General features: G+C 62.4%; 1 protein-coding gene and 1 long non-coding RNA gene across 2 annotated transcripts; both read right to left on the bottom strand.

Moving 5' to 3' along the window:
• Positions 1-500: 500 nt before the first annotated feature.
• Positions 501-20,801, bottom strand: LOC308052643 (neurexin-1-beta-like; the record flags this gene model as incomplete). The annotated part of the gene is made up of 7 exons (XM_080364700.1): positions 501-835; positions 5,483-5,561; positions 6,230-6,549; positions 8,816-8,905; positions 13,253-13,421; positions 16,171-16,352; positions 20,732-20,801. Coding segments are annotated over 7 exons (1,245 nt in total), but the record flags the coding sequence as incomplete, so codon positions are not given.
• On the bottom strand, positions 1,413-2,006 carry LOC308052647. The gene is made up of 3 exons (XR_013923570.1): positions 1,960-2,006; positions 1,901-1,929; positions 1,413-1,764 (listed from the first exon to the last, which is right to left on the bottom strand). It is a non-coding gene; the product is annotated as an uncharacterized lncRNA (long non-coding RNA).
• Positions 20,802-22,487: the final 1,686 nt, after the last annotated feature.

The raw sequence follows: 22,487 nt of genomic DNA, 5'->3' as shown, positions 1-22,487 counted from the left end.
GAGGGTCACCGGGGGGGGTCCCCGGGGGTGTCACCGCAGAGGTCACCTGGGGTCACCGATGGGGTCACCGGGGGTCACCAATGGGGTCCCCAGGGGTCGCCGGGGGATCCCCGGGGGTGTCACCACGGAGGTCACCCGAGGTCACCAATGGGGTCACCGGGGGTCACCAATGGGTTCACCAGGGGTGTCCCCGGGGGTCACCGATGGGGTCCCCGGGGGTCACCGATGGAGGTCACCCGGGGTCACCAATGGGGTCACCGGGGGGTGTCACCACGGAGGTCACCCGAGGTCACCGATGGGGTAACCGGGGGTGTCCCCAGGGGTCACCGGTGGGGTCCCCGGGGGGTGTCACCGCGAGGTCACCGGTGATGTCACCGCGGGGTCACCGATGGGGTCCCCGGGGGTCACCGGGGGGGTCCCGGGGGTGTCACCGCGGAGGTCACCGGGGGTCAGCGCTGGGGTCACGGGGGGTCACCGGGGTGTCCCCGGGGTCCCCCCCCTCACACATAATACTCCTTGTCCTTGTTCCGCCGGCCCCTCCCGGGCGCTTTGGCGGGTGCGGACGGCGCCACTTTCTCCTTGGGGGGGACCCCCGCGGCGGCCCCGCCGCTCGTTTGCGGGGCTGCGGCCGCTCCCGCGGGGCCGGGGGCGCCGTTTCCCGCGAAGCGGCCGCGGGGGGGCTCTCCGGGGAAGGAGCCGTCGTCCCGGTTGCGGTACTTGTACATGGCGTAGAGCAGGATGAGGATACAGAGCGCGGCGGCCGCCACGATCCCGACCACCATGCCGGTGGTGCCGCCCGCCTCCCGCACCACCTCCACGGCGCCAGGGGGCGCTGCTGTGGGCACAAGCGCGGGGCGGGGCGTCACCACCGGCGGCGTGACGCGGGGGCGCCCGCCTAACCCCACCCCCCCCGCACCCCCCGCCACCCCCACCCCCCCCCCCTCCCGTGGGTGCCGTTCGCCCGCCGGTAACAACCCCGGCAACGCCACCGCTACGGTGGGGGGGGGGGGCTCGGTGAGCACGGCGCCGCGCTGCCGCGGCGCCGCCATGTCCCCCCCCGCTCCTCCCTCTATGGTTTCGCCCGGGCCGCGTTGCCCGCCAAAATCCTCGTCGTCCGCGGGGGGAGCGTTGGGATCCGCCGCCGCCTCCCCGGACGCGAAGCCCGAAGGCTCCTCACAATCCGGCCCGCACGTTGCGACCCCCGCTTTGACGGGGGGGGGCGGCGGAGACGGGGATAACGCGGGGGGGGCCGCGGGGACGCCCCCCCCGGCCGGCGGGGCCGCGGGCAGCACCAGTTCACCGCCTGTGGAGACACAACGGGGCGGGAAAGGGGGGGGGGGGGGGGGAGAGGGGGCTCGCGTCACCCCCCGCCGGGCCCCCCGGCCCCCCCCGACCCCCCCGCGCTTCATTAGCGTAATGAGCTGTTAATTAAGCCCTTTTTTTTTTGCGCTTCTCGTCGCCGGTTGAACTTACATCGCGGGGCGGGGCCGGGTGATTTTAGCGTGGAGGAGAAAAAGGAAAATTGCAGGAAGGAAACGGGAAACGGAGACGAGAAAAGGAAAAGGAAACGGAACGGAACCAAAGGGAACAGAAAGAAATCGAAAACAAACAAAAAAAGCACAAAAAAAGAACGAAAATGGAGAGAAAAAGGAACAGAAAAGGGAAGAAGAAAAAGACACTCGGTGAGACGGCGCCGCGGGGAGCGGGGGAGGGGCCTGGCCGGCCGGCCCGTGACCTCTGACCCCTGGCTGGCTGTCCCGTGACCTCTGACCCCTGACCGTCTGTCCCATGACCTCTGACCCCTGGCCGTCTGTCCCCGTGACCTCTGACCCCTGGCCATCTGTGCCCATGTCCCCCTGTCCCCATGTCCCTCTGATCCGTGTCCGTCTGTCCCCATGACCTCTGACCCCTGTCCGTCTGTCCCGTGACCTCTGACCCCTGGCTGTCTGTCCCCGTGACCTCTGACCCCTGTCTGTCTGTCCCGTGACCTCTGACCCCTGACCGTCTGTCCCGTGACCTCTGACCCCTGGCTGTCTGTCCCCGTGACCTCTGACCCCTGGCTGGCTGTCCCGTGACCTCTGACCCCTGGCTATCTGTCCCGTGACCTCTGACCCCTGACCGTCTGTCCCATGACCTCTGACCCCTGACCGTCTGTCCCATGACCTCTGGCCCCTGGCTGTCTGTCCCATGACCTCTGACCCCTGGCTGTCTGTCCCCGTGACCTCTGACCCCTGGCCGTCTGTCCCCATGTCCCCCTGTCCCCATGTCCCTCTGATCCGTGTCCGTCTGTCCCATGGCCTCTGACCCCTGGCCCTCTGACCCCTGTCCGTCTGTCCCATGGCCTCTGACCCCTGGCCCTCTGACCCCTGTCCGTCTGTCCCCATGTCCCTCTGTCCCCATGTCCCTCTGTCCCCCTGTCCCTCTGTCCCCATGTCCATCTGTCCCCATGTCCCTCTGACCCCTGTCCGTCTGTCCTCATGTCCATCTGACCCCTGTCCATCTGTCCCATGGCCTCTGACCCCTGTCTGTCTGTCCCGTGACCTCTGACCCCTGTCAGTCTGTCCCCATGTCCCTCTGTCCCCGGGACCTTGGACCTCTGACCCTCTGACCCCTGTCCATCTGTCCCCATGTCCCTCTGACCCCTGTCTGTCTGGCCCCGTGACCTCTGACCCCTGTCAGTCTGTCCTCATGTCCCTCTGACCCCTGTCCATCTGTCCCATGTCCCTCTGACCCCTGTCCGTCTGTCCCCATGGCCGCTGACCCCTGGCACTCTGGCCCCATGTCCCTCTGATCCGTGTCCGTCTGTCCCCATGACCTCTGACCCGTGTCCGTCTGTCCCGTGGCCTCTGACCCCTGTCCGTCTGTCTATGTGTCCCCATGGGTCTGTCTCCATGTCCATCTGTCTCCATGTCCGTCTGTCCCCGTGACCTCTGTCCCCATGTCCCTCTGTCCCCATGTCCCTCTGGCCCCTGTCAGTCTGTCCCCATGTCCATCTGACCCCCGGCTGTGTGTCCGTCCATCCCTCTGTCCCCTGTCAGTCTGTCCATGTGTCCCCATCCATCTGTCCCCCTGTCCCTCTGACCCCTGTCAGTCTGTCCCCATGTCCCTCTGTCCCCTTGTCCCTCTGTCCCCTGGCTGTGTGTCCTGCTGTCCGGCTGTCCCTCTGTTCCCTGTCAGTCTGTCCCTCTGTCTCCCATCCGTGTGTTCTGCTGTCCCCTTGTCCATCTGTCCATCTGTCCCTCTGTCCCATGTCCATCTGTCCTGCTGTCCCCTTGTCCATCTGTCCCTCTGTCCACGTGTCCCCCTGTCTTTCTGTCCCTCTGTTTCCTGTCCATGTGTCCTGCTGTCCCCTTGTTCCTCTGTCCCCTGTCTGTCTGTCCCATCTGTGTGTCCTGCTGTCCCTCTGTCTCTTGTCCCTCTGTCCCCTGTCTGTCTGTCCCTCTGTCTCCTGTCCCTCTGTCCCCATCCATTTGTCCCTCTGTCCCTGCACCTCGTCCATCTGTCCTGCTGTCCCTCTGTCCGGCCATGGGGTGTCCATCTGTCCCTCTACAAACCCGTCCCTGATCCTTCATCCGTCCCTCTGTCTGTCTGCCCCCGTGTCCATGCAGCCCCGTGTCCATCTGTCTGTCCCCGAACCCGTCCTGGATTCCATCCGTCCATCTGTCCATCCTCCCGCCCTTCACTCCATCCACGTGTCTGTCTGTCCGTCCATCCATTCGCCCACCATCACGCTTCCCGCCTGTCCGTCTGTCCATCCCTGAACCCATCACCTGTCTGTCCGTCTGTCCATCATCCACCTGTCCCTCCATCCACCATCTGTCTGTCTGTCTGTCTCTTCTCCCCTTGTCCATCATCTGTCTGTCTGTCCGTCCCCCTCTCAGCCCTTGGGGGACCCAGGCGTCCGGTGGACACCTGTGGGTGCTGGGAGGACCCAGGCGTCCGGGGAGGGACCCAGGCGTCCGGGAAGGACCCAGGAGTTCAGGAGGGACCCAGGCGTCCGAGTAGGACCCAGGAGTTCAGGAAGGACCCAGGAGTTTGGGGAGGGACCCAGGCGTCCGGGAAGGACCCAGGAGTTCAGGAGGGACCCAGGAGTTCAGGAAGGACCCAGGCGTCCGGGGAGGGACCCAGGCGTCCGGGAAGGACCCAGGAGTTCAGGAGGGACCCAGGAGTTCAGGAGGGACCCAGGAGTTCAGGAGGGACCCAGGAGTTCAGGAAGGACCCAGGCGTCCGGGGAGGGACCCAGGCGTCCGGGGAGGGACCCAGGCGTCCGGGAAGGACCCAGGTGTCCAGGGAGGGACCCAGGTGTTCAGGAGGGACCCAGGTGTTCAGGAGGGACCCAGGCGTCCGGGGGACACCCGTGGGTGCTGCGCGTGGGGGGAGGGGCAGGGGTGTGACGGCTTCGCACGTGGGGGTGACACCCGGACGCCGGGGTCCCCTCCCGGGCTGTCTGTCCGTCTGTCTGGGGGGGACGGGGGGGGGGAGGGCGGGGCTTGCACGGGGCACACGCGTGTGCGCGGAGTGGGCGGGGCCGTGGGCGGGGCGTGCAGGGGGCGGGGATGCGCACAAGCGTGTGCGTGTGACGGCTCTTGTGCACACGGGGGTGAGTGTGAGTGTGTGTGTGTGTGTGTGTGTGTGTGTGTGTGACCCCGTGTCACCCGACACGCGGGTGTGAGGGGAAAAACGGGGAGTGGGTGTGTCAGTGGGTGTGTCAATGGGTGTGTCAGTGGGCGTGTCTGGGTGTGTCTGGGTGTATCAAGGTGTCTGTTGCTGGGTGTGTCAGTGGGTGTGTCAATGGGCGTGTCAGGGTGTGTGCAGGTGTCAGTGGGTGTGTCAATGGGTGTGTCAGTGGGTGTGTCAGTGGGTGTGTCAATGGGTGTGTGCAGGTGTGACTGGCTGTGTCCAGGTGTCAATGGGTGTGTGCAGGTGTCAATGGGTGTGTCAATGGGTGTGTCAATGGGTGTGTCAGTGGGTGTGTCAGTGGGTGTGTTAGTGGGTGTGTGCAGGTGTGACTGGGTGTGTCCAGGTGTCAATGGGTGTGTCAATGGGTGTGTCCAGGTCACTGGGTGTGTCAATGGGTGTGTCAGTGGGCATGTCCAGGTGTCAGTGGGTGTGTCAGTGGGCGTGCCCGGGTGTGTCAGTGGGCGTGTCAGTGGGCGTGCCTGGGTGTCAGTGGGCATATCTGTGGGTGTGTCAGTGGGCGTGTCTGGTGTGTGGGCGTGTCCGGGTGTGTCAATGGGCGTGCCCGGATGTGTCAGTGGGCGTGCCTGGGTGTCAGTGGGCGTGTCAGTGGGCGTGTCAGTGGGCGTGTCCGGTGTGTGGGCGTGTCCGGGTGTGTCAGTGGGTGTGTCAGTGGGCGTGTCCGGGTGTGTCAGTGGGTGTGTCAGTGGGCGTGTCCGGGTGTGTCAGTGGGCGTGTGAGTGGGCGTGTCCGGGTGTGTGAGTGGGCGTGGCCGGGGGTCCGGTGGCGGCGGGGCCGCACCCACCTGTGCCGGGCTCGCACTCCTCCAGGTCCTCGTCGTCACTGGGACACTCGGCCGAGGCCACCAGGAGATCGTCCGTGTTCTGGGGGGGGGCGGCACTCACCCCGGGACCCAGGCGTCCGGGACCCGCCGCGGACCCCCCAGGGACCCAGGCGTCCGGGATCCCCCAACCCCCCAGGGACCCAGGCGTCTGGGACCCTCCGGGGACCCCCCGACCCCTCCCAGGGACCCAGGTGTCCGGGACACCCCCACCCCCCCCACACACCCTCCTGTCTCCCCCATGTCCCCCCATGTCCCCATATACACCCATATCCCCCAGTGTCCCCCATGTCTCCATATCCCCCAATGTCCCCCATGTCCCCCCATATCCCCCATGTCCCCTAACGTCCCCCATGTCCCCATATCCCCCAATGTCACCCATATCCCCCCATATCCCCCATGTCCCCATATCCCCCAATGTCACCCATGTCCCCATATCCCCCATGTCCCTATGTCCCCCCATGTCCCCCCATATCCCCCCATGTCCCCATATCCCCCAATGTCCCCCATGTCCCCACATCCCCCCATATCCCCCAGTGTCCCCCATATCCCCCAGTGTCCCCCATGTCCCCATATCCCCATGTCCCTCATATCCCCCCCATGTCCCCATATCCCCCCCCATGTCCCCATATCCCCCAGTGTCCCCCATGTCCCCCATATCCCCATGTCCCCCATATCCCCCCCACGTCCCTGCCCCCCCCGCGCCCCCACCTGCGCCACGGTGTCCCTGAGGGTGGGCGAGCGCCCCCTGCGGGTGGTGGTGGTGGCCATGGTGGTGGTGGTCTCCATGATGGTGGTGGCCATGTCGGGCGGGGCGGGCGTGGCGCCGGGCGGGGCGGGGGGCGGGGGCGGCTCCCCCACCAGGCGCAGGTCGCCCTCCAGCCGCACCCTTGGGTGCCCCTCGGCCGCCAGCGCCAGCAGCTTCAGCCCGTTGTAGTAGAGCCCCGAGAGCTGCCCCTGGAACGGGCGCCCGCGCTCGCCGCCCCCGACCCGCACCAGCGCCTGGCTGTTGAAGATGGTCAGCTGGCGGCCTGCGGGGGGCGGGGCCGGTCAGGGACACGCCCACTGTGGGACACGCCCACCATGGGACACGCCCACCCTGAGCCATCAAACACCCCCCATGCACCAGCGCCTGGCTGTTGAAGATGGGCAGCTGGCGGCCTGCGGGGGGCGGGGCCGGTCAGGGACACGCCCACTGTGGGACACGCCCACCATGGGACACGCCCAGATCCACTGACCCCACCCAGACCACACCCTGAGCCATCAAACACCTCCCATGCACTGGGGCAGCCTAAGGGGGGCGGGGCAGGTCAGAGACACGCCCACTATGGGACACGCCCACAATGGGACACGCCCACTGTGGGACACGCCCACCATGGGACACGCCCACCCTGAGCCATCAAACAACCACCATGCACCAGCGCCTGGCTGTTGAAGATGGGCAGCTGGCGGCCTGCGGGGGGCGGGGCCGGTCAGGGACACGCCCACAATGGGACACGCCCACAATGGGACACGCCCACCCTGGCCCCGCCCAGACCCTCTGACCCCACCCACATCAGCGCCTGGCTATGAACTGGGGCAGCCTAAGGGGGGCGGGGCCGGTCAGGGACACGCCCACAATGGGACACGCCCACAGTGGGACACTCCCACTATGGGACACGCCCACTCTGACCCCACCCAGCCCCACTGACCCTACCCAGCCCCCCATGCACATGGTGGTCTGGGGGGGGTGAATGGGGGCAGCTGACGGCCTGCAGGGGGCGGGGCCGGTCAGGGCCACGCCCACTGGTGGCCACGCCCACCCTGGCCCCGCCCAGACTCACTGACCACGCTCTGACCCCACCCAGACCCATCAACCAACCCCCCCCCCATGCACCAGGGGCTGGCTGGTGTAGATGGGGGCGGGGCCAAGGTGGGGTTATGGCCCCTCCCACACGTAGCCACGCCCCCTCAGGCCCCGCCCATCCCCGCCCACGGCGGTCTGCAGGGGGCGGGGCCAAGCCAGGGACACGCCCACCCCGCCCATGGGTTCAGGGGCCCCACCCCCCGTGTGGCTCCTCCCTGGGCCAATCAGTCGCTAATTAGTGGGGGGTTAATTGGCCGTTAGCGGGTTTAGCGGGTGGGGGGGGCTCGCTCGTTAGGGGGCGGTTAATGGGGGGTTAACGGGGTTATGGGGGTTCACGGAGCGGGGGGGGAGGGCGGGGCCCGGACGCCTGGGTCCCTCTGGATGCCTGGGTCCCTGGACAGGGAGGTCCTAGGGATGGGGGGGCCCGGACGCCTGGGTCCCCAAGTGGCTGGGACCTCAAACATCTGGGTCCAGGACTCCTGGGTCCCCATAGATCTGGTCTCCAAACATCTGGGTCCTGGAACCTCGGGGACCTGAACATCTGGACCCCAAACATCTGGGTCCCAAACAGCAGGGTCATTGAAGCATCTGGATACTGGGAACATCTGGGTCCTGGAGGCCCAAACATCTGGGTCAACAATTGTCCAGGTCCTCCAGTACGTGGGTCTCAGACACCAGGGACCCAGAACATCTGGATCCATGAATATCCAAGTCCCAAACATCTGAGTCCCAAACATTGGGGTCCCAAACATCTGGATCCCTGGAATATTCGGGTTCCAAACATTGGGGTCCCTGTACATCTGGGGACCAGACATCTGGATCCCTGAGCATCTGGATCCACGAGCATTAGGGTCCCACATATCCAGGTCCCAAAACATCTGGATCCACAAGCATTTGGGTCCCAAACATCCAGGTCCCCTGAGCATCCAGGTCTCAAACATCTGGATCCATGAGCATCTGCTCCTTGAACATCTGGGTCCCAAACATCTGGACCCAAGAGCATCTGGATCCATGAGCACCCAGATCCCAAACATCTGGACCCATGAGCATCTGGATCCTTGATCCTCAGGGTCCCAAACATCTGGATCCACGAGCATCCGGGTCCCAAACATTTGTGTCCCAAACATCCATGTCCCTGAGCAACCGAGTCCCAAACATCTGGACCCCTGAGCATCTGGAACCCTGAATGTCTGGGTCCCAAACATCTGGATCCCGACGGTATGAATCCCAAACATCTGGACCCATGAGCATCTGGATCCTTGAACCTCAGGGTCCCAAACATCTGGATCCACGAGCATCCGGGTCCCAAACACTTGGGTCCCAAACATCCAGGTCCCTGAGCATCCGGGTCCCAAACATGTGGCCCCATTGAGCATCTGGATGGCAAAGCTGCGGGACCCAGGCGTCCGGGCGCGGTGGGCGGGGCGGGCGCGGTGGGCGGGGCCCGTTACCTTTGTCCAGCAGCCATTCGTCCACCACCCGCCCCAGGCGGAAGGGGATTCGCTGCCGCGCCAGCGCCAGCCGCTCGCTGTCCCCGCTGCCTTGGGAGGGAGGAGGACACAGTCACGCCCCGCCCACCGGGACACGCCCACTCGGGACACGCCCACTCGGGGACACGCCCACTTGGGGTCACGCCCACTCGGGGACTCGCCCATGGACATGGGCACACGCACCGATTGGCCCATGGGCGTGCCCAGGGACACGCCCACAACATGAGCACGCCCACTCGGGGACACGCCCATGGACACGCCCATGGACATGGGCGCACCCACTGATTGGGCCATGGGCATGCTCAGGGACACGCCCACAACATGGGCACGCCCACTCGTGGACACGCCCACGGACACGCCCATGGACATGGGTGCACCCACTGATTGGCCCATGGGCATGCCCAGGGACACACCCACTAGAGGACACACCCACTAGGGGACACGCCCATGGACACGCCCACGGACATCGGCGCACCCACTGATTGGCCCATGGGCATGCCCAGGGACACACCCACTAGAGGACACACCCACTAGGGGACACGCCCATGGACACGCCCACGGACATCGGCGCACCCACTGATTGGCCCACGGGCGTGCCCAAGGACACGCCCACAACGTGGACACGCCCACTCGGGGACACGCCCACGGACACGCCCACCAGGGGGCATTGTGGGGGTGGGGGGGCACCGCAGTGGCAGCGGGACACGGTGATGTGGGCGTGATGTCACTGTGATGTCACTGTGATGTCATCAGCAGGGTCACCGTGATGACGCTGGGATGTGGGTGTGATGTCACTGTGATGTCACTGTGAGGTGAGCGTGATGTCACTGTGAGGTCACTGCAGCGTTACCAGCAGCGTCACTGTGATGTCATTGTGATGTCATTGTGATGCCACTGCAGCATCACCAGCAGCGTCACTGTGATGTCACGGTGATGTCACTGTGATGTCACTGTGATGTCACCGCGGCATCACCAGCAGTGTCACTGGGATGTGAGCGTGATGTCACTGTGATGTCATTGTGGTGTCACTGTGATGTCACCAGCAGAGTCACTGAGATGTGAGTGTGATGTCATTGTGGTGTCACTGTGATGTCACCAGCAGAGTCACGGTGATGTCACTGTGGTGTCACCAACAGTGTCACCAAAATGTCACTGTGATGTGAGTGTGACGTCACTGTGATGTCACTCTGATGTCACTGTGACGTCACTGACGCATTACCAGCAGTGTCACTGTGATGTCATTGTGATGTCGCTGTGATGTCACCAGCAGTGTCACTGGGATGTCACTGTGATGTCACCATGATGTCACCACTGGTGTCACTGTCACGTGGCCGTGACGTCACTGCAACGTCACTGCTGGTGTCACCACAGTGTCACTGTGACGTCATCAGGACACCACTGTGATGTCACCGTGTCGTGATGTCACCGTGATGTCACCGCGGCCTCACCCCACGTGTGTCCCCGTGGGCGTCCCCAGGGCGTGGCCGTGATGTCACCGGTGGGCGTGGCCATGATGTCACCGGTGGGCGTGGCTGAGATGGGCCCAGTGGGCGTGGCCAGGACGTCCCCGGTGGGCGTGGCCGGGGGGGGGGAGGGGGGTTATGGGGCCTTTATGGGGCCGTTAGGGGGGCGGGGGAGGGGCAGCTGCCCTTCGTTAGTGCCCTCGTTAGGGGTCGGTGTTTAATTAGTGCCTTCATTAGCGGGGGAGGGGCAGCCGAGGTTGGGGCTATGGGGGCCTATGGGGCTATAGGGGCCTATGGGGCACCCATGGGTGCCATGGGGCAGTCTCTGGGTATGGGGGCACCTATGGGTTCTGTAGGATCGCTGGGAGGTATCTATAGATGCTATAGGGTCGCTATGGGGTGTCAGTGTCTATGGGGCCATAGGGGGCACGCGGGGGGTCTCCGGGCCCTGTGGGTGCTATGGAGGGTCCCTATGGATTCTATAGGGGGCGCTGCTCATGCAGGGGGCTCTGGGTGCTATGGGGTGATCCTATGGGTGCTATGGGGTACATAAGGATGCTATAGGAGTACATATGGATGCTACAGGGTGCCATAGGGTTGTCTATAGGGGTGTCTATAGGTTTCCATAGGGGTGTCCATAGGTGTCCATAGGTGTCTATAGGTGTCCATAGGGTACCTGGGGGGTATCTCTCGTGCACGGCGCCCCCGTCCACCTGCAGGGTGGCTCTCTAGGGGTGTCTATAGGTGTCCATAGGGGTGTCTATAGGTGTCTATAGGGTACCTGGGGGGTATCTCTCGTGCACGGCGCCCCCGTCCACCTGCAGGGTGGCTCTCTAGGGGCGTCTATAGGTGTCCATAGGGGTGTCTATAGGTGTCTATAGGTGTCCATAGGGGTCCATAGGGTATCTATAGGGTACCTGGGGGGTATCTCTCGTGCACGGCGCCCCCGTCCACCTGCAGGGTGGCTCTCTAGGGGTGTCCATAGGTGTCCATAGGGGTGTCTATAGGTGTCTATAGGTGTCCATAGGGGTCCATAGGGTATCTATAGGGTACCTGGGGGGTATCTCTCGTGCACGGCGCCCCCGTCCACCTGCAGGGTGGCTCTCTAGGGGTGTCCATAGGTGTCCATAGGGGTGTCTATAGGTGTCTATAGGTGTCCATAGGGGTCCATAGGGTATCTATAGGGTACCTGGGGGGTATCTCTCGTGCACGGCGCCCCCGTCCACCTGCAGGGTGGCTCTCTAGGGGTGTCCATAGGTGTCCATAGGGGTGTCTATAGGTGTCCATAGGGGTGTCTATAGGTGTCTATAGGTGTCTATAGGGTACCTGGGGGGTATCTCTCGTGCACGGCGCCCCCGTCCACCTGCAGGGTGGCTCTCTAGGGGTGTCCATAGGTGTCCATAGGGGTGTCTATAGGTGTCCATAGGGGTCCATAGGGTATCTATAGGGTACCTGGGGGGGTATCTCTCGTGCACGGCGCCCCCGTCCACCTGCAGGGTGGCTCTCTAGGGGTGTCCATAGGTGTCCATAGGGGTGTCTATAGGTGTCCATAGGGGTGTCTATAGGTGTCTATAGGTGTCTATAGGTGTCTATAGGTGTCCATAGGGGTCCATAGGGTATCTATAGGGTACCTGGGGGGTATCTCTCGTGCACGGCGCCCCCGTCCACCTGCAGGGTGGCTCTCTAGGGGTGTCCATAGGTGTCCATAGGGGTGTCTATAGGTGTCCATAGGGGTGTCTATAGGTGTCTATAGGTGTCCATAGGGGTCCATAGGGTATCTATAGGGTACCTGGGGGGTATCTCTCGTGCACGGCGCCCCCGTCCACCTGCAGGGTGGCTCTCTAGGGGTGTCCATAGGTGTCCATAGGGGTGTCTATAGGTGTCCATAGGGGTGTCTATAGGTGTCTATAGGTGTCCATAGGGGTCCATAGGGTATCTATAGGGTACCTGGGGGGTATCTCTCGTGCACGGCGCCCCCGTCCACCTGCAGGGTGGCTCTCTAGGGGTGTCCATAGGTGTCCATAGGGGTGTCTATAGGTGTCCATAGGGGTCCATAGGGTATCTATAGGGTACCTGGGGGGTATCTCTCGTGCACGGCGCCCCCGTCCACCTGCAGGGTGGCTCTCTAGGGGTGTCCATAGGTGTCCATAGGGGTGTCTATAGGTGTCTATAGGTGTCCATAGGGGTCCATAGGGTATCTATAGGGTACCTGGGGGGTATCTCTCGTGCACGGCGCCCCCGTCCACCTGCAGGGTGGCTCTCTAGGGGTGTCCATAGGTGTCCATAGGGGTGTCTATAGGTGTCCATAGGGGTGTCTATAGGTGTCTATAGGTGTCTATAGGGTACCTGGGGGGTATCTCTCGTGCACGGCGCCCCCGTCCACCTGCAGGGTGGCTCTCTAGGGGTGTCCATAGGTGTCCATAGGGGTGTCTATAGGTGTCCATAGGGGTCCATAGGGTATCTATAGGGTACCTGGGGGGGTATCTCTCGTGCACGGCGCCCCCGTCCACCTGCAGGGTGGCTCTCTAGGGGTGTCCATAGGTGTCCATAGGGGTGTCTATAGGTGTCCATAGGGGTGTCTATAGGTGTCTATAGGTGTCTATAGGTGTCTATAGGTGTCCATAGGGGTCCATAGGGTATCTATAGGGTACCTGGGGGGTATCTCTCGTGCACGGCGCCCCCGTCCACCTGCAGGGTGGCTCTCTAGGGGTGTCCATAGGTGTCCATAGGGGTGTCTATAGGTGTCCATAGGGGTGTCTATAGGTGTCTATAGGTGTCCATAGGGGTCCATAGGGTATCTATAGGGTACCTGGGGGGTATCTCTCGTGCACGGCGCCCCCGTCCACCTGCAGGGTGGCTCTCTAGGGGTGTCCATAGGTGTCCATAGGGGTGTCTATAGGTGTCCATAGGGGTCCATAGGGTATCTATAGGGTACCTGGGGGGTATCTCTCGTGCACGGCGCCCCCGTCCACCTGCAGGGTGGCGTTTCCGCCGCTGCGCGTGAACCGAACCACGTGGAACCGCCCGTCGCTCACGGGGGCCGGATCCTGCAGCGCAATGTCCTCGGTGCCCACGTTGAACAGCACCCCCAGCATCCCCTGCACCTGCGATGGGGGGCAGACCCATAGATCAGAGCCTGACCCACAGACTGACCCACAGACTGACCCACAGACTGACCCACAGCACCCCCAGCATCCCCTGCACCTGCAGGATGGGGGGCAGACCCATAGATCAGAGCCTGACCCATAAACTGACCCATAGATCAGAGACTGACCCACAGACTGACCCACAGCACCCCCAGCATCCCCTGCACCTGCGATGGGGGGCAGACCCATAGATCACACACCGACCCATAGACTGACCCACAGACTGACCCACAGACTGACCCACAGCACCCCCAGCATCCCCTGCACCTGCGATGGGGGGCAGACCCATAGATCACACACCGACCCATAGACTGACCCACAGACTGACCCACAGCACCCCCAGCATCCCCTGCACCTGCGATGGGGGGCAGACCCATAGATCAGAGACCAACCCATAGATCAGACACTGACCCATAGACTGACCCACAAACTGACCCACAGATCAGAGACTGACCCATAGACCGACCCATAGATCACACACTGACCCATAGATCACACACTGACCCATAGACTGACCCCCATTCCTCACTCACCATGTGCAGCTGCAGGAAGGTCCCCAGGCCCCAGTGTCCCCATGGCCCATGTCCCCATAGTGTCCCATCATGTCCCCATGTCCCATGTCCCATGCTGTCCTATGATGTCCCATGTCCCATGTGTCCCCATGATGTCCCCTGAAGTCCCCATGATGTCCCATGATGTCCCATGATGTCCCATGTCCCATGATGTCCCATGTGTCCCGTGATGTCCCCATGTCCCATGTCCCCATGGTGTCCAATGTGTCCCATGTCCCCTGATGTCCCATGATGTCCCCATGTCCCATGGTGTCCCATGTCCCCATGATGTCCCATGTCTCCATCATGTCTCCATGTCCCCATGATGTCCCATGGTGTCCCATCATGTCCCATGATGTCCCATGTCCCATGTCCCCATGGTGTCCCCGCACTCACGATGTGCAGCTGCAGGAAGTCCCCCAGCCCGGTGGTGCTGTCCACGCGCAGCACCACGGTGTCCCCATCATGTCCCATGTTCCCATGATGTCCCATATCCCATGATGTCCCATGATGTCCCCATGTCCCCCTGACGTCCCATGTCCCATGATGTCCCCATGTCCCATGTCCCATGATGTCCCCATGATGTCCCATGATGTCCCATGATGTCCCATGGTGTCCCATCATGTCCCATGTCCCATGATGTCCCATGTCCCCCATGATGTCCCCCGTGGTGTCCCATGTCCCCATGTCCCATGTCCCCTGTGACTCACGATGTGCAGCTGCAGGAAGTCGCCCAGGCTGGTGGTGCTGTCCATGTGCAGCACCACGGTGTCCCCATCATGTCCCATCATGTCCCCATGTCCCCATGACATCCCATGTCCCCATGGTGTCCCATGTCCCATGTCCCATGATGTCCCATGTCCCCATGTCCCATGATGTCCCATGTCCCCATGTCCCCATGATGTCCCCATGTCCCATGTATCCCATGATGTCCCATGTCCCCATGATGTCCCATGTCCCATGATGTCCCATGATGTCCCATGTCCCCATGTCCCCATGATGTCCCCATGTCCCATGTATCCCATGATGTCCCATGTATCCCATGATGTCCCATGTCCCCATGATGTCCCATGTCCCATGATGTCCCATGATGTCCCATGATGTCCCATGTCCCCATGATGTCCCATGGTGTCCCATCATGTCCCCATGTCCCCATGTCCCATGTCCCCATGATGTCCCATGTGTCCCGTGTCCCATGATGTCCCATGATATCCCATGCTGTCCCCATGTCCCCATGATGTCCTATGTCCCCATGTTCCATGTACCCCATGATGTCCCATGATATCCCATGATGTCCCCATGATGTCCTATGTCCCCATGTCCCATGCCCCCCATGATGTCCCATCATGTCCCCATGGTGTCCCCATGTCCCATGTCCCCCGTGCACTCACGATGTGCAGCTGCAGGAAGTCTCCCAGCCTGGTGGCGCTCTCCACGCGCAGCACCACGGTGTCCCCATCATGTCCCATCATGTCCCATCATGTCCCCATGTCCCATGATGTCCCATGTCCCCTGATGTCCCATGATGTCCCCATGTCCCCATGTCCCCATGATGTCCCATGTCCCCATGATGTCCCATCATGTCCCCATGTCCCCATGATGTCCCCACATGTCCCATGTATCCCATGATGTCCCATGTCCCCATGATGTCCCATGATGTCCCATCATGTCCCCATGTCCCCATGATGTCCCATGTCCCCATGATGTCCCATGTCCCTATGTGTCCCCATGTCCCCATGTCCCCATGATGTCCCCACATGTCCCATGTCCCCATGATGTCCCATGATGTCCCATCATGTCCCCATGTCCCCATGATGTCCCATGTCCCCCGTGCACTCACGATGTGCAGCTGCAGGAAGTCCCCCAGGCCGGCGGCGCTCTCCACGCGCAGCACCACGGTGTCCCCATCATGTCCCATCATGTCCCATCATGTCCCCATGTCCCATGATGTCCCATGTCCCCTGATGTCCCACGATGTCCCCGTGTCCCCATGTCCCCATGATGTCCCATGTCCCCATGATGTCCCATGTCCCTATGTGTCCCCATGTCCCCATGATGTCCCCACATGTCCCATGTCCCCACGATGTCCCATGTCCCCATGATGTCCCATCATGTCCCCATGTCCCCATGATGTCCCATGTCCCCCGTGCACTCACGATGTGCAGCTGCAGGAAGTCCCCCAGGCCGGCGGCGCTCTCCACGCGCAGCACCACGGCCTCATGCTGCCGGGTGCTGAGCCCCAGCGCCAGGCGGTCCATGCGGGTGCTGGGCCGCTCGTTGGGCGGCCACGTGTACGTGATGGACGCGCCGCCCTTGCCGAAGATGAACGTGGTGCCGGCTGCGGGACACGGACACGTCAGGGACAGGGGACACGTCAGGGACATGGGACACGGGACATGGGACACGGGACATGGGGACACGGGACATGGGGACACAGGACATGGGGACACGGGACATGGGGACACGTCAGGGACATGGGACACAGGACATGGGACACGGGACACGGGACATGGGGACACGTCAGGGACAGGGGACACAGGACATGGGGACACAGGACATGGGGACACGTCAGGGACATGGGACACGGGACATGGGACACGGGACATGGGGACACGGGACATGGGGACACGTCAGGGACAGGGGACACAGGACATGGGGACACAGGACATGGGGACACAGGACATGGGGACACGGGACATGGGGACACGTCAGGGACATGGGACACAGGACATGGGGACACAGGACATGGGGACACAGGACATGGGGACACGGGACATGGGGACACGGGACATGGGGACACATCACGGACATGGGACACAGGACATGGGACACGGGACATGGGACACGGGACATGGGGACACGGGACATGGGGACACGTCAGGGACATGGGACACAGGACATGGGACACGGGACATGGGGACACAGGACATGGGGACACGTCAGGGACATGGGACACAGGACATGGGACACGGGACATGGGACACGGGACATGGGGACACGTCAGGGACATGGGACACAGGACATGGGGACACAGGACATGGGGACACAGGACATGGGGACATGTCAGGGACATGGGGACACATCAGGGACATGGGGACACGTCAGGGACAGGGGGACACGGGACATGGGGACATGGGGACACGTCAGGGGACAAAGGACATGGGGACACATCAGGGGACATGGGGACACATCAGGGACATGGGGACAGGGACACATCTGGGGACACGGGACATGGGACATGGGGACATATCAGGGAACACAGGACATGGGGACATGCCAGGGACACGGGACATGGGACATGGGGACATGTCAGGGGACATGGGACAGGGACATAGGGACATGGGGACATGGGACAGGGACACGTCAGGGGACATGGGACAGGGACATAGGGACATGGGGACATGGGACATGGGGACACGGGACATGGGGACACAGGACATGAGGACACATCAGGGGACACGTCAGGGACACAGGACAAAGGACACGTCAGGGACACGGGGACATGGGACATGGGACATGGGACACGGGACATGGGGACACGTCAGGGACATGGGACATGGGGACACGTCAGGAACAGGGACACGGGACATGGGGACACGGGACATGGGGACATGTCAGGGACACGGGACCTGGGACATGGGGACACGTCAGGGGACACGGGACATGGGACAGGGACATGGGGACATGGGGACATGGGGACACATCAGGGGACATGGGACATGGGACATGGGGACACGGGACATAGGGACACGTCAGGGACACGGGACATGGGGACATGTGAGGGGACATGGGACACGGGACATGGGACACGTCAGGGAACACGGGACATGGGGACACGTCAGGGGACACAGGGACATGGGACACGTCAGGGACAGGGACATGGGACATGGGGACATGTCAGGGACATGGGGACATGGGACATGGGACATGGGGACACGGGACATGGGACATGGGGATACGTCAGGGGACATGGGACATGGGGACACGGGACATGGGGACAGAGACACAGGGACACATCAGGGACATGGGGACAGGGACACGTCTGGGGACACGGGACATGGGACATGGGACATGGGGACACGGGACATGGGACAGGGACATACGGACATGGGGACATGGGGACAGGGACATGGGACACAGGACAGGGACATGGGGACACATCAGGGGACACAGGACATGGGACACGTCAGGGGACATGAGGACAGGGACACAGACATGTCAGGGGACATGGGGACACATCAGGGGACATGGGGACAGGGACATGTCAGGGGACACGGGGACACATCAGGGGACACGGGACATGGGACATGGGACATGGGACATGGGGACAGGGACACGGACAGGGGACACAGGACATGGGGACAGGGACACAGGGACAGGGACACATCAGAGGACACAGGACAGGGGACATGGGGACATGGGGACACATCAGGGGACATGGGACATGGGACATGGGGACACATCAGGGACACGGGACAGGGGACATGGGGACGTGGGGACATGGGACAGGGACACAGGACACGGACATGTCAGGGGACACGGGACATGGGGACACAGGACATGGGGACATGGGGACACAGTGAGTGGGGACACAGGACATGGTGGGGACAGGGGACACGGGTCAGTGGGGGGGGACACACAGGACAGGTCACGGGGGTCACGGGGGTCACGGGGGTCACAGGAGTCACAGGGTCAGGGACACAGAGCAGGTCACAGGGGTCACAGGGGACATGGGACAGGTCACCAGGGCTGGGGACGGGGGGGACAGGTCACAGGGGTCACGGGGGTCACGGGGGTCATGGGGGTCATGTGACAGAGGTGCCACCCGCATGGGGCCGGCTGGGGACATGGGGTCAAAGGTCAGAGGTCACAGGGGTCAAGGGGACCTCAGGGTTGGGGACAAAGGGGGGGGACCCAGACATGGGGGGAGGGGCCCAAACTGGGGCCTCGCACGAGGGATCTGGGGTTTGCACGAGGATCTGGGGCCTTGCACGAGGATCTGGGGTTTGCACGAGGATCTGAGGTTTGCACGGGGGATCTGGGGCCTTGCACGAGGGATCTGGGGTTTGCACGAGGATCTGGGGCCTTGCACGAGGGCTCCCCCCTCCCCCCCCCGCCGTGGGGCACACGTGGGTCTTGCACACTCATCCACCCCCACACGCGCGTGTGCATGGAGGGGGGGGGCACGGACACCCCCACACAGACCCCGCCCCTCCCCCCCCAATCCGCCCATCCCCCCCCCATTTCCCACTCATCCCCCCAACCTGCCCCTCCCCCCCCAACCCCGGGGGTCCCAGAGGGACGGGGTGGGGGGGGCGGGGGGTGGGGGAGGGGAGGAAAATGGGGGGGGGGAGGGCGGGGTCTGGAGGGGGAGGGGGAGGAGGAAGAAGATGGGGGGCGGGGACCCCAGGGTGGGGAGGAAGAGGATGAGACCATGAGGAGGAAGAGGAAGAGGAAGAGGAAGAGGAGGAGGAGGAAGAGGAGGAGGAAGAGGAAGAGCAGGAAGAGGAAGAGGAAGAGGAGGAGGAAGAGGAGGAGGAAGGCAGCAAAGAGGAGGAGGAGGAAGAGGAGACCACGGGAAGGAGGATGATGAGGGTGAGGAAGAGGAGGAGGAAGAAGAGGAGGAAGAGGAGGAGGAGGAAGGCTGGTGGGTCCCCAAGGAGGAAGAGGAAGGGCCGTGAGGATGAGGAAGATGAGGATGAGGAGGAGGAGGAAGAGGAAGGTCGGTGGGTGTCTGAGGAAGAGGAGGAAGGTGAGGAAGGGGAGGAAGAGGAGGCCATGAGGAGGAGGAGGAAGATGAGAAGAGGCTGAAGATGAGACCATGAGAATGAGGAAGACGGCGAGGAAGAGGAGGAAGAGGAGGAAGAGGAGGAGGAGATGACCATGAGAAGGTGAGGAAGAGGAGGAGGAAGGCAAAGAAGAGGAGGAAGAAGGCGAGGAAGAAGAGGAGGAGGAGGAAGAACAGGAGGAGATCACCATGAGGAGGAGGAGGAGGAGGAAGAGCAGGATGAGGAAGAAGAGGAAGAGGAGGAAGAGGAGGATGAGGAGGAGGAGACGACCATGAGAAGGTGAGGAAGAGGAGGAGGAGGAGGAAGGCAAAGAAGAGGAGGAAGAAGGCGAGGAAGAGGAGGAGGGTGAGGAGGATGAGGAAGAGGCGGAAGAGGAGGATGAGGAGGAAGAGGAGGAAGAGGAAGAGGAGGAAGAGGAGGATGAGGAGGAAGAGGAAGAGGAGGATGAGGAAGGTCGCACCAGGATGTCCCCGGGTGAGGAAGGTGAGGAAGAGGAAGGATGTGAGCAGGAAGAGGAGGAGGAAGAGGAAGAGAAAAGATGAGGAAGAGGAGGAAGAGGAAGGTGAGAAGGACAATGAGGAACAGGAGACCATGAGGAGGAAGAGGAGGAGGAGGCTGAGGAGGAGGAGGATGAAGAAGGAGGAAGAGGAGACCACGAGGAGGAAGAGGAAGGTCCGTGGGCACCTGAGGAAGAGGAGACTGAGGGGGAGGAAGAGCAGGATGATGAGGATGAGGAAGAAGAGGATGATGAAGGTCTCACTGTGGTGGCCCCGTGTGAGGAAGGGTGAGGAGAGGAAGAGGAGGAGGAAGAGGATGAAGAAGAAGAGGAGGAAGAAGAAGAAGAGGAGGAACAAGAAGAGGAGGAAGAGGATGATGATGATGAGGACGACGATGATGATGATGAGGATGATGATGATGAAGGTCTCACCATGGTGTCCCCGTGTGAGGAAGGGGAGGGGGAGGGGACGATGATGATGATGAGGAGGATGATGAGGGTCCTACCGTGGTGCCCCTGTGTGAGGAAGGGGAGGGGAGGATGAGGATGATGATGATGATGATGATGATGAAGATGAAGATCTCACCGTGATGTCCGCATGTGAGGAAGGGGAGGGGGGGGGAGGGGAGGATGATGATGATGATGATGATGATGATGATGATGATGATGATGATGAAGGTCTCACCGTGGTGCCCCTGTGTGAGGAAGGGGAGGGGAGGATGAGGATGATGATGATGATGATGATGATGAAGATGAAGATCTCACCGTGATGTCTGCATGTGAGGAAGGGGAGGGGGGGGGAGGGGAGGATGATGATGATGATGATGATGATGATGATGATGATGATGATGATGAAGGTCTCACCGTGGTGTCCCTGTGTGAGGAAGGGGAGGGGAGGATGAGGATGATGATGAGGATGATGATGATGAAGATGAAGATCTCACCGTGATGTCCACATGTGAGGAAGGGGAGGGGGAGGGGACAATGATGATGATGATGAGGATGATGAAGGTCTCACCGTGGTGCCCCTGCATGAGGAAGGGGAGGGGGAGGGGATGATGATGATGATGATGATGATGAAGGTCTCACCCTGATGTCCCCGCGTGAGGAAGGGGAGGGGGATGATGAGGATGATGATGATGATGATGATGAAGATCTCACCATGGTGTCCCTGTGTCAGGAAGGTGAGGGGGAGGGGAGGGTGATGATGATGATGATGAGGATGAAGGTCCTGCCATGGTGCCCCCACCTGAGGAAGGAGAGGGGGAGGGGGAGGGGAGGACGATGATGATGATGATGAGGATGATGATGATGAGGGTCTCACCGTGGTGCCCCCGCGTGAGGAAGGGGAGGGGGGGGAGGGGAGGGTGATGATGATGATGATGATGATGAGGGTCTCACCGTGGTGCCCCCGCGTGAGGAAGGGGAGGGGGGGGGGATGATGATGATGATGATGATGATGATGAGGGTCTCACCGTGGTGCCCCCGCGTGAGGAAGGGAGGGGGGGGGAGGGGGAGGGGATGATGATGATGATGATGAGGATGATGATGATGAGGGTCTCACCGTGGTGCCCCCGCGTGAGGAAGGGGAGGGGGGGAGGGAGGGGTGATGATGATGATGATGATGATGAGGGTCTCACCGTGGTGCCCCCGGCGTGAGGAAGGGGAGGGGGGGGGGAGGGTGGTGATGATGAGGGTCTCACGTGGTGCCCCCGCGTGAGGAAGGGGAGGGGGGGGGATGATGATGATGATGATGATGGTGATGATGATGAGGGTCTCACCGTGGTGCCCCCGCGTGAGGAAGGGGAGGGGGGGAGGAGGGGGGAGGGGTAGGGGATGATGATGATGATGATGGTGATGATGATGAGGGTCTCACCGTGGTGCCCCCGCGTGAGGAAGGGGAGGGGGAGGGGGGGAGGGTGATGATGATGAGGGTCTCACCGTGGTGCCCCCCGCGTGAGGAAGGGGAGGGGGGGGGAGGTGATGATGATGATGAGGGATCTCACCGTGGTGCCCCCGCGTGAGGAAGGGCGCGCGGTTGATGGCGATGGGGCCCCCCCCCGGCCGCGGGGGTGGAAATGGTGCACGTGGTGGGTGGTGGACAGGCTGGAGGACACGCGGGCGGGGGCCGCGGGAGGGGGGGCCAGCAGCGCCAGGGCCAGCAGGGGCGCCAGCAGGGACCCCCCCG

The sequence above is a fragment of the Nesoenas mayeri genome (genome assembly GCF_963082525.1).
Source record: "Nesoenas mayeri genome assembly, contig: SCAFFOLD_155, whole genome shotgun sequence".
Lineage (NCBI taxonomy): Eukaryota > Metazoa > Chordata > Aves > Columbiformes > Columbidae > Nesoenas > Nesoenas mayeri.
Note: the sequence above shows the minus strand (reverse complement) of the source record. Positions and strands in the feature narration are given on the sequence as shown.